This window comes from Tachypleus tridentatus, chromosome 10 (genome assembly GCF_004210375.1).
Source record: "Tachypleus tridentatus isolate NWPU-2018 chromosome 10, ASM421037v1, whole genome shotgun sequence".
Taxonomy (NCBI): domain Eukaryota; kingdom Metazoa; phylum Arthropoda; class Merostomata; order Xiphosura; family Limulidae; genus Tachypleus; species Tachypleus tridentatus.
The window spans coordinates 141,934,744-141,948,159 of record NC_134834.1 but is presented as its reverse complement, the minus strand read 5'-3'; the positions used below and the strand labels follow the sequence as shown (position 1 = coordinate 141,948,159).

General features: G+C 33.3%; 1 protein-coding gene across 1 annotated transcript in view; it reads right to left on the bottom strand.

Moving 5' to 3' along the window:
* Window positions 1-13,416, bottom strand: part of LOC143230473 (neprilysin-2-like) — a 79,109-nt gene that overhangs the window by 27,976 nt on the left and 37,717 nt on the right. Inside the window, exons 13-14 of the mRNA XM_076464104.1 lie at window positions 13,261-13,361; window positions 12,422-12,489 (exon numbers count right to left, since the gene is read on the bottom strand). Coding sequence (XP_076320219.1) covers window positions 12,422-12,489; window positions 13,261-13,361 — 169 coding nt within the window. The remainder of the gene's footprint in view (window positions 1-12,421; window positions 12,490-13,260; window positions 13,362-13,416) is intronic.

Genomic DNA, 13,416 nt, shown 5'->3' with positions numbered 1-13,416 from the left:
TATACGAAAAGTGTAAGCTTTTTGTGTTTCTTTGTGTACTGTGTTATCTGTTTAAATTCCATTATGCCTGAACTTACCTACATTACGCCATTGTTAATCGTACATACTCCTAAGTCCTAGTGAAATTAAGAAACTTAAATAAAAAATTATCAACAGAAGAAATGACATTTCTTCATCCAACAGTGAAGAAAGGAAAAACTAATCCCTAATTTTGTGAAGATAAAACTATCGAAGAATTTTACCCAGTGTACAAACATTATCCATAATTTACAGAAAAAAACCCAACTAAAAGCCATGTTAAGCTTAAAATATGAAGAACTAAATGACCTACAGAAACAAAAAAAAAAGAATCTAGACTATCAACTGGCCTGCTGTATTCAACCAGACATTTGTGGACTCATACAACGCAACATCAATCAACTCAATGGTAAGAACGACAAGGAAAAAAAGGTTCCCTACAACAAGAAACTAGATAAACTAAGGTGTCAACAACAAAAAAGACGCCAACACGATGAACCACCAACAAACCTTGTAATTAACAGATTCGACATAAAATTAAGCAATGAAGAAATACATCTACTTAACAAAAGATTCAACTTCGCAGTAACACCTAGAAATATTCCATCCATCGAAATGAAAACCCACCTGGAAGACCTAGCTAGAAGACTGGTGATTCACTCTACACAAACTGAAAACACCAACAAAACATTGAAAAACAACCACCAGAAAGAAGGCACATTTGACAACAATTCCACTGACAACCAACAACCTATCTTTCCAGGTAGAACTAAAAACATCTGTTTCCCTGAAACACCTCAAAACAGTATCTTTAACAACTTTCTCAAAGAAAAACTGATCACACAAAACTATCAACATAATTTCACAGAAAAGAAATCTAAAAACAACCTCACACAAAAAGATATTAATTCTATAAACAACTTAAAACAAGACAACAACATCAAAATTCTAAAAGCAGATAAAGGCAATGCTATTGTTATAATGAACACTAATGAATACATTCAAAAAATGAACATCTTGTCAGATACAATTGCTCAATTCATATCTACAGGATGTACACTTAGTTTCTTCAATCACGTTAACTCGATAAACCCCAACATTAAGTTCACCTATGGACAGGAAAAAAACTAACAAAATAGCATTTCCTAACCTCAAAATCATTAGAACAGATACACAATTCAAAACAGAAATCCACAGTAAAAATCACCCACACTGGGTTATACATTCCATGGGACTCAGCACATTAAACAAAACAAAAACTCAACATATTAAGAAACCAAATAAACACAGCCACAGAACTATGCTCACTTCATCAACATCAACAAATGTCCTCAGAAAACCGTGGAAAAAATTATACACACACACCTAGACCAACAACAAACAAACAAACAATAAATCTCATGATACAACAAACTACAAAACCTTAGACTACTACATACCCTATGATCCCGACAGCAGCAAAAAAATAACCAACATTTGGAAAAAAACTTAACAAAATACAACATTCCAATAAACACCAAATTTATTTAAAAACCACGTACAAAATTAAAGTCCACACTATGTAGAAACTACGCTGACAAACACAACACCAACATAATTTATAAAATATAATACAACAACTGCCACGACTTTTATATTGTTGAAACAAGCAGAAAAATGAAAACTAGATTCAAAGAACAAAAAAACACCTTCACACGTTTTTTCAACACTGCAAATCAAATAAACACAATTTGACCATAGAAAAAACCCAGATATCAAGTAGAAAAACAAATATAAACAAACGCAAAATCAAAAAGCCCTACTTATACAGCAACTAAAACCAAAATTAAACCAACATAAAGGAACACCTTTATACCTATACTAATTAATAACCTAACATCCACCTGCAACGCCCCCTACAATACCGTACCCGTTTATACTCTCGTCCCTAAGACATGTGTCCGTCAACGGTCATATTCAAACTCTTTCTTAACCTGAAGATAACCTAGGAAGGTCGAAACGTTGTTCTCTCCTTATCAATGAAAGTGTTAATTCCCATACCAGCCGTTTCGAGATTCGTTTTTCTTTATTAGAAGGAGGTCTGTCGACATCCACGGATTCTACCCAAGATTGAGGGGTCAGATTTATGTCAGTAGATATAGATTCCAGCAACTGAGAGTGTGAACGAATAATCATTTTACGTCTTTCGCCAAAGGAAGTAGACCCAGGCACTCATTGAAAAGAATGGTGGGAACAGAGACAAAAGTAGACATTGACTTGTCAACTCGCTTATCTGTAGAGGGTAAAAGACTCTTCACACTCCTATTGTAGCAGTGGAACGTGGTGCAGCACAATGTGTCCAAGATGGAGTTGGGGACAATAACTTTCAAACGTCTTAAATGCTTTAAAATGTTGCACCTCTTTCTTACCCACAAGCTAGAGCAAGAATGAAAGTAAGAGAGATGAGAACCACTACAATTAACACAGTAAGGATCTAGTTTGCATTTATAGGTATCGTGGTCTTTGCCACCACAACATAACAAAGAACCACGATATGATGCCTTCGAGTTACCAAACCACTAACACTATAAACATCTTAGAGGGTTAAGAATATCTGGCCGTACCTTACAGTTCAAATAGCCTGCCTTAACAGCAGTAAGTAGACGTGATGATGTAAATGTCAATATTAGAACATTAGTAGGTAGCATAATTCCGTCCTTACGATTGGAGATACGCCTCACTGCAGAAATTCCTTGGGTGGAAAAACGAGCGAGGATCTCCGACTTGTGGATGCTCTTCAAATCTCCCTCAACAATAACTCCTCATAAGGAATTTAAAGTAGCGTTTGGAGTAACCGCAATGGGTATATCCCTAATGAACTTCAAGTTCGCAGTGTTTGGGGGAAATATTTTCACCAAGACGTCCCCAGAACATAGCTTCTTGACTGACTTAGGAGAAGCAGCAAGCCCCTTTAATCCTTTCTGAATAAGAAAAAGGGAGACACTTGCCCCAAAATTTGTCTGATAAAGAATGTGCTATGAAAGTAAGGTACGGCTGTAGAAGAAGGTGAAGACATGCTGTTCAGAATCTTCAAGATATGGTCGTGTGTCAATGAGCTGGCTTTTTACTATTCTATTTTTATTTGGATTGGTGGGATTCATAATTAAAAGAAGAAAGATTCACAGCCCTCTGACCACACCAACCATCTAATCATACAAGGAAAAGCACTACAATGTAAACCAAGGACAATGCAGCAACACCAGAGTTTTGTGAGCACTATATCAAAACACCAGCAGCAGATATAATAACCACAACACCAGTTGAGAACACCCAACACTAGTATTTGGTTGTCCTAATTTCAGTAGCACCAACTTATTGACCATGGGGGCACCCCAAGACTACTCTTCTGCAGGAATTAAAAGACAAAGTGATGTGTTGGGGTTGGACTCCTGAACCACCAGTATCCTTTCCTCCTCTTTACGGATCGCCTGCGCGGCAAACATTTCCTTTTCGGTGTTTATTATTTCCCATACTTATACACATTTAGAAATTTCATAATAATTTTCTTGTTACGGCTTCTAAAATAAGCAAGTGCAGTTGGAAGTAAGCTGTAAAACGTAAACACGATGAGTCCCCACAGCTAAAAAGTCCAGCAATGTTAAGTTCAGATAGCAGGATGAACAGATTAATGGTCCTGCATAACTAAGTCGCCAGCTCTTAAGCACATTGACAATGCCTTCACAAACACAAAATACACATTGAGGCGGTACTTTACCTTATTTGAAATAATATGTTCGAATAACGTTATATTGCTTTAAAATGCCTGAAGAAAATAGTTATCCAGGAAATTCTTGTTTTAAGTCAGATGATACGGTAACAGGGAGCCTTTGGACACACAGACTATGAATTGGCATTACTTACGTCATCGAATTGTTGTGATATATAGAACATGTATATTGGAACTGCTTACGTTGTTGCAGAAGTTAGAACACGGATATACTGCATACAGGAACTCTTTGTTGTCGCCTTCTTCATTTTATTGTTCGAAGTTAGTTTTGAAAACAACAGATATGAATTCCAACTTAACATGATATTGAACCTTGGTTCAGGTCAAAAGCGATAAGATGTACTTGTGTGATTGTAATTACACTGAGTGATAGCAAAAACACTTAAATCTATTTTAACAAAGTCAGTTATGTAATATTTAAGATAAATGCAAACCAAAAACAGTTGTGCTTATTTTAACATAATAGTTTTAGATAAACGCAAAACCACTACCAACTTTAACCTGCGATAGTACTTGCATTTAGTCGCTGTAATATAAGCCACTGGTAAATCTTAATTTTTTAGACTTTCAATCAATTTTGAGTTTCTTAAAATAAGAATTGTTGTAACATTAAAAGAGAAATTTGGGTTGGGATGCCATTTGACTACTTTGCTGAATAAAGAGATGTAATTTACAATTTGTTGAATATAACTTTAAAATAACCTCTTTTATGTATTGATATTATGTTTAATGTTCTATTCTTTCTCGAGTTTTTAAGATTCATTAAAAAATTGCACAGTGACACTGTCAAGTTTCATAAAGCACAGACGTCATCAATTCCATAAAGCTTACAATAGGCTAGATGTCATCAAGTGAGATACTTTATGTATTTGTATACGGAGTGTTAGTTATAAAGGTAAATGCTCAAAGTCGAGTGTCACAGAAAGCCAATCTTCCGAAAAATTAAAAAATAATATCTTAACTGACATGAGTTTAATGGAGAATAATTTGGATAAATTAGCTTTTTACAGACTTCAAACAAAGCATTAATTAATCATATTAAAAAAACGCAAAATAACTAAGTAAATGTATATTCTTAAAAAACTTTGAAAGTGAACAATTTATTATTGGTGTTGCGACTTTTGAAAGGTGTAGCAGAAATACAAGCAAGGATGCTATAATTATTATTATTGCTCCAAAACCTTTAGACATGTTGTCATAATTTTGAAGAAATAGGTACTAATAAATTTTAAATAAACGCAATGCTGTAAACTGATTTATTAAGGTGCAGTAATAAACTGTATAGACAAAGATATTTTATTAAACTTTGGAGAAGATATTGTTAGTGTAAACATTCAGTGAAGGTGTTTTAATGTTGTGAACAATCCTTTAGAAAACCAATACTGTAAACAATTGATAAAGGCATTGCTAAAAGCTCCAATACAAGTTTTTTGTTCAACATAATCATAATTGCTACCTTCAGATATTACAACTCAGAAACATAAAACTTGTATTACTATTTGTAACAACTCTTCATGGCTTACACTTTACATTTTTTACTGGAAATCACACAGGCCGATTGGAAACAGTGGTATTATAAATAAACATCTAAACGTTCGAGTTTTTTTCCCTAGAGTCTTGGAAGGTCTCTCCATCTGATAATAATCCGAATCACAGTTGCACCATCTAAATATTTACTCAGTATTTCCTTCTATTACTTAATTGTGAGCTCTACAGCATTACGTTCGTTTTGTAAATTCAATTGTAAATGCTATCGATATGGTTTTGAAAAAGGCGACAGTCGCCATGGAAATAACTAAATTTGAATTTTTAAAAGCTTTCAAACTAAGTAATTAATATTACCCGATGTCTCGGAATTTTATTGCAGAGGGAAGCAAAAGAATCGTTATATGACTGCGAGTGTGACAAATAACAGGATGGTATTTGGTATGGTCTGGTCATATTATTGTAGGAAATAGAATGGATGGTTTTTAGTGTGTCAAGTGAGAGTTTCTTATAGAAGAGAAGTAAATAGTTAATAAGTGGTTTATGTCATTCTGTCATATAATAAAAGAATTATATTATGAAAAGGTCATTTATATTTAACACACATATCACGAATTTCATTCATATTAAAATATCTTTTAATTTATGTCCTTAAGTATTCCAAAGGGCAGCTTATTACTGTGATATTGATTAATGTGCAAGGTTATTATCTCGAAACTTTACACACCTGTAAGATGTAGTATATTTCCTCAGAAGAGATAAATATTGCACAACGAAAGATTGAAAACCATTACCGAAACTCCTGATTTATTACCGTACTGGAGTAATTAAGTAAATGTCAAAGAAACTCTACACTGAAACCTAATATTCTATCACACTTATTTAGTCTAATGTAACATTCTTATAATTTAAATTTCTGAAAAACAAGCGTTTTATGGGATCAAAAATTCAAAAATGTTCAGATTACTTATTTTGGGAGCACTAAATTCAGGCCTTCACGTATTTTCACCCAGATATGTTTTTATGGACTTGTTTTCGTATACCTTACATAAAATATTAAAATCAGTTTACTCATAAGACTACTTAAGTTGTTAAAATACGTTTCCTGAAGTACAATACTTTTTTTTATGAAATTCAAGCCCTTAAAATTGTACGTCACCGCTTTAACAACTGATGTAATCTTGCCTGTAAATGATAAGCTAATAGAACTACAGAATTTGTCATCGTTTTGAACTTTCTAATTAAAGATATATTATCGAAAATTTATAACTTTCCACAATGGTCAGTGCTATAAAGTCGGAAGACGGAATCACTTTATGAAATATTGAAATATTACAAAATAGCTGCTTATTAGGCCTACAATTGCTGTATTCAAGTGTGATTAGACAAAAGACATTCAATCAAGACACACCGTAGTGTGTCGTACTTTCAAAAAATTATGCAGGACAAACTGTACATTATTAACAGTAGTGACAGTTTAGATATTTTCATCTGTAGTTTGGACTGTAGTCATCCGAACTATCACATATTTTTACTGTATAGGTTCTACTAGACCTTTACTTCGCACACCACATTTCAAGGCAATCTAGATATAAAATCTCCAATTCTGATTTGAATTTCTTCCAATTTTTTTTTGCATCAAAAGTACGGATACTTTATTTAATAGAAAGTACTACTTACTTTTATGTATAGTTTTTTTTTCGAATTTAGTATCTTAGTTCCTTATAACGTACGATTAGCTGTGAAATTTAGTTTAAATGTAAGTAACGTGCACAAAGTTATTCAACAAAAACAGCTCAATTTTTGACCAAAATACTTAGGTGCGTCTATGGAAAAAGAAACGTGAGTTATCGGTGTACAATTTTTACTGTTGCTTCACCTAAGAGTAAAAGATCGAAATTCATTAGTTTCTTTTTGTCGTTCTGATGAAACACAGCTGATTTACAGTACAAAAACTAAAAATATGAGTTTAAAGCACTGCATATTGATAGGGATTGATTAGGCCAAACAAACTATATTAGCAGTTTCTAGCTCAATCATTCGAAAGAATCATACGGGTGGACGGCTATTATTCATTGTAAACTTTATCAGCAAATATTTGCTAAATTTTATGAAAACTTTCTATCTAAAAAGATTGTTTAGCATCACGCAATATTAGTTTAGAGAAATTAGTGTAGATAATTATGCTTTATACTGCTGTACCTAGTGCATGCGGATGATGAAAAGAAACTGTTAATTTAAATTCCATAGCGTTACTATAAAGGAAGTTACTAACACCGTTTTAAAATCTACCACCATATATTTTAAAGAATCTGGTTGGTTCTGTAAAGCATGGTTTTTCAAACTATGCTCTGCGGATCCCTCAGGCTCTGCCATAGTTATCTGGAGCTCCGCGAGGAAATTTTAGAATGTTAATACTTTTTCCTAAAACTATAACATTGAATTAGAATACACTATACAAAAAAGTAAAATATATCTAATATAACACGTTTATCGCGTATTGATCCTTTTATTCTACCAAACGCCAGACAATTTTATTTAGCGTAAGAGAAGTTCTCGCGGTGAAAGTGTTAATACAATTTCAGTTAACTTTGACAGAAGCATCACTTGTTGCTCATAGAAATGGCACCATTGGAGATACAAGATAGTCTAGTAATTTTCGTATGAAACATCGGTCAATCCTGGGTAGTAATGCCAACTGTCTTTTCAAAGCCAGATATGGATTAGCGGCTAAATCTCTAACGAAATGAAATATGACATCATCTGAAACTTGTCTAAATTTGAAACATTGGGATGCAATTAGATGCAGTATCAATTATTTCAAAGTATAACTATATTTATGACAACTATAATAGGTAATTGTTAGGTTAGGTTAGATTCGTTGTAGTTTAATTAGACAAACTTGGTACCAATGAGCTCTATGACGTCATATGCCCGCATGACATCATGTTTCGTTTTGTTTCGTTTCGTTCGAGATTTAAACGCAGTCAGATCTGGCTTAATATTTTGTCATTTGGCCGAAACAAAATCTGTTTAAAATCAAAAGTAAAAATAATAGGCTACCCTTTTCCTTAAGAAAAATATATTATTTTAGCTGCCTAGCCTTTTTTCCACAAATCTTTATTTCTGACTTCGTTATGGCATCATTGATCTTAGGTCATTGTACGATGATAAAACTCAAACGCTTTAACGAGTTTTCATTAAGAAGATATTTTGTGTCCGTGAAAATGCTTTTGAAGTGCCAAAGATATAAAAATGCGTTTTTAGACAAATTTATAATTAGTTGTCAGCCTTATAATGGATAAGTGATTGAATATCAGTAATAAATCTGACACGAGTAAAAATCTTCCTACGTCTAGGCCTAATACGAATTCATCGGTTTATATGCAAAAACGGCTCGTTTGGGTTGAGAAAATATTTTACATAGAAGAGCGAATCAGCACATGAAACAAAACAAAAACTCAACATACTAAGAAACCAAATAAACACAGCCATAAAACTATGCCCAACAGATAAAATTAACGATGAATTAGACAAAATAAAACAATACTTCATCAACATCAATAAGTTTCCTCCACAAACCGTAGAAAACATACGCACACACCTAGACAGAAAGCAAAATCAACCAACTAAAGTAAATATATCTCACGAATCAAAAAATCACGAAACCATATACTGCTGTATACCATATATTCCTGACATCAGCAAACAAATAACCAACATTTGGCAAAAACTAGTAAAAAAAATATGACATTCCAGTTAATACCAAATTTATTCAAACACCAGGCACAAAACTGAGGTCTATAATATGTAAAAACTACACTGACAAACACCACACCAACATCATTTATAAAATACAATGTGATAACTGCCACGACTTCTATATTGGAGAAACAAGTAGAAAAATAGAAACCAGATTTAAAGAACATAAAAAGTCACCTTCACACGTTTTCGAACACTGCAAGTCAAATAAACACAACATAACCATAGAAAACACTCAAATACTAAATAAAGAAACAAACATAAACAAACGCAAAATTAAAGAAGCCTTACTTATACAACAACTTAAACCCAAAATAAACCAATATAAATAATATGATAAATAATAATAATAAAATAAATAATATAAAATTATATATTCAAACATCTAAGCACGCCCTCTACATTCCGACACTCAGTTACACAACCCCTTTCAAACATGTGGTCAGCTTACGGTCAGTTACCTCTTTCTTTGTGAACCTGACGATGACCGAAGAAGGTCGAAATGTTGTTCGCTCTTCTATGTAAAATATTTTCTCAACCCAAACGAGCCGTTTTTGCATATAAATTTTTCAACAAGTGGGTTTCTCGACATCACGAATTCATCAGTGTTATCGTCATATGCAAGCACTTCAATGCAGGATGATTCAAGAAGTACTGCAACAAGAAAGAAAAGAAAGTATGATGAAAGTTTTATTGAATATGGTTTTACATGGACAGCTAATGAAGATGGGCCTAGTGGGTTGTGTGTTTAATGTGGAACAGAGTTGAGTAACAGTAGTTTGTATCCAGCAAAGTTAAAACATCATCCATAAACCAAACACTCCAAATTAAAAAATCCAACTTCCGAGCATTTCAAAAGAAAGTGTTTGCAATTAAATCCAAGGAAAACTATCCTTCGTTCGTTTGTCCAACAGGACAACAAAGGTGTTCTTATTGCTTCATATCGTATTAGTTACCGTATTGCAAAAGCAGGTGAAGCTCATACAATTGCAGAATATTTGGTAAAACCATGCGCAAAAGAGTTGGTAGAGTGCACGATTTATCAGAAATTTCTTTAAAACATCAAATCTCTGTCCCTTTCTGACAACTCAGTTTCTCGAAGAATCAAGGATATGTCAGAAAATTGCTTAACGGAGTAAATAAGGCGAGTAAAAGCTATCCAACTTTTTCGCTTCAGATGGATGAATCAACAGATGTAGCAGATTCTGCGATGTTGTTTGTGTTTATTCGCTATATTCACGAAGCTAGTTTTGAAGAATACATACTAATTTGCAAACCTTTGCCTACTCAAAGAAAAGGCGAAAAAATATTTCAAATGATCGATCTATTTATGGAAAAACATGAAACCCAATGGCAGCTTTGATCAAGTACTTGGTACTGATGGGGCTGCAGCTATGATTGAAAAATTTTCAGGCGCAGTGGCATGCATAAAAAAAAGAAAAACCTGGACGTCGAGAATATCCACTGCTGTTTTCATCTTCATGCACTTGCAACGAAACGAATGCCAGAAGACTTGAGAGGTATTGAGTGATGTCATAAAAATAGTCAATTTCATAAAATCAATACCACTCGATGCGAGAACTTCAATTTACTCTGTGAGAATATGGGAAGTTTGCAAAAAAATTTGCTGCTTCATACTGAAGTCCGATGGCTTTTTCGGAGAAAAGTGCTTGCTCGGTTCTTCGAACTGTGTGAGGAGATAGGTGTATTTTTATCCGAGTGAACTTAAGAGACGAATGCTGGATACGGAAAGAGGCTTACCTTTTGGATGTATATACCTATCTAAATGAAGTGAATGTTACAATGCAGAGTAACGTGCTTCAAAGCTCAGAGTAAAATGGAAGCGCTTCAACGTAAGCTAAAACTTTGGGGTGAATGTATACTTATGGAAGAACTTGACTGCTTCGAAAATCTCAGCGTTTTTTGTGTTTTTTATTTACTTACGAATAAAACTTGCTTAAGTAAAGATGCAAAAGTTTCAGTCTTGCAGCACATATCTGATTTGTTACAACTATTGGGGAGTACTTCCCTCCACATTTAGAAAAAAATACTGTGGATTCACAATCCCTTTGTTGACTCTGCAAATGCTAATGCTTTGTCTTTAAAAGAGCAAGAACTGACTACACTGTAAAAACAAAATTTCAGCAAGAAGAAATTATACAATTTTGGATTCAAATGGCTATGGAATAACCTTAAATAAGTAACAGAGCTTTGAAAAATTTGATGCGTTTTCCAACAACATATCTTTGTGAGCAAACATTTTCACTGTATACAGCTATAAAGACCAAATTTAGAAACAGGCTAAATGTTGGAGATGATTTGCTCTTACAAGTAACAACCATAACTCCAAATATTGAACTACTTTGTGAACAAAAGCAAGCCCATCTGAGCCACTAATAAATAAATAAGTACACTGTACTTTTACTGATATACATTTTACTAGCAGAAATTTTTGGACAAATAAGTAGAGGTAAAAATTTGTCTTTAAATATTGGTATTTTTAATAAATTTATATTCTAAAAGCTTGAAGTAAACTTTATTTGATGTTAGTGACAGGTTGTTTTTAATTTTAGTGTATTTTTTTATTAAGGCTCTGAAATGTTTTGTTTTTTTTCTTTCTGATATGAAGCTCCGCAAGTCTAAAAAGTTTTGGAACCCCTGCTGTAGAGTACAGATCTAGTCCGAATAAGAGACTTGCGATCCTGAAACTACTGTGGGTTACTATCAAGTGTCACTTTCTTGTTTGCTGTGGTTTGTTGGTATGTATTGACAAAATACCACGATACTTATCAGGAACACCCCAGGTGGGAAAAAAGAAAGGGGCGGCCGAAAAAGGACTGAGCGTGCGACTTGAATGAGAGAAATCAGAATTGGTGGCCAAACTGGTAGCTGCACTTATTGCGTTAATAATGATTATACAGCAAGTATTCATTCATTAGTTAGTTAGGCAGTGTATTATATTTTAACCACTATCATGCCCTACCTTCAGTAAATAAAATCGCGGCCTGACTATCTGATTAATGAATACTTACTTTAGAAGTTTTTGTCAATGCTATAAATGCAGCTACTACCAGTTTAGCCATTTATGTAGATTTCATTCTTTTAATTCGCACGCTAAATCTTATTTTGACCGCACCCTTTTTCACAACTATTGTGTTTTTTATTACACTAGAATAGCTCATTGTTACTTGTTGCATTTTATTTGAATTTTTTAGATGTTACAACTGGTTTATTTTATTTCTGACGCTTGCAACATAAGTTGGAGAATAGTAGACATTTTCAGTTTAGGCTTTTGTAGTATGATACTTGAAACGTTGTACTAATATTAATTAATTCTACTTGGCATCAACTTCTATAAACAATATAAACAAATGTATTAAAATTACTTACGAATAGAGTTTTCCTGAACAGAATAATAAGCATTAGCGACGAGTAAGTTTCTTCCCTGTGATTCTAGGCTGATGAAAATAAGATATATTAATTAACAAAGACGTTTAGTGGTAATCGCAACAAATCCTTATCTCCAGCATTTATTTCAATACATAATAAACTCCAGATTATGTTCTGTTTATAACACTGTTAAATTATTTCCACAAGTTATGAAGTATACAATAAATCAATTATTAAATGAATTAAGCTCCATTTGCAATTGATCATTCATTTAAAAAGGTACCGTGTGTGTGAGGGAGGATTAAGTGCAATAAATTATATCTCAAATTTGATTGGTTTAGGATGAACATAACGAAAATACATTCCAGAATCTTGACACATCAGCCCATGATAAAGCACTTGTACACTTTATACATGCATTGAAATCATTCTACGATAAAATCACTAAGAAGTAAGGAAAGTGTGAAATAAATCATTTCTTTAAAACCCAAGAATTTGCCTTTAGATATTAAACTGTCACTGTGTGTTTATGGACTTCCTTAAGTTTGATTTTTTTTTAGATTTCACACAAAGCTAACCTAAATATAACTGTGTTAGCAATCCTTAATCTTGAAGTAATAAAATAGGGGGTAGGTAGTTGTCAAAACGATCCATCGCCATCACTTAAACTAGTCTTTACGAACGTATGGTAGAATTGATCGTCAAATTATAATATCTCTACGATAGAAAAAACAAACATCTTCAGCGACGAGTTTCGATTTCGCAACCTGCAGATTACGAATCGGGAGCTGTAACCAGAGCCAAGATAAATGAAACCCGGAACTCTGTACAGAACTAACCTTGATTTGTTGTATATTTCTCTTAGCTGTGACATCATGTGTTGAGAGTAATAAAAATGGAGTAGACGAACGTTTTCAAAGTAGTGTTGACCAACTGTTATCTAAAGAAAGCGATAACAGGTACAAAATAAATTATGTGTACTTCATCAAAAAATA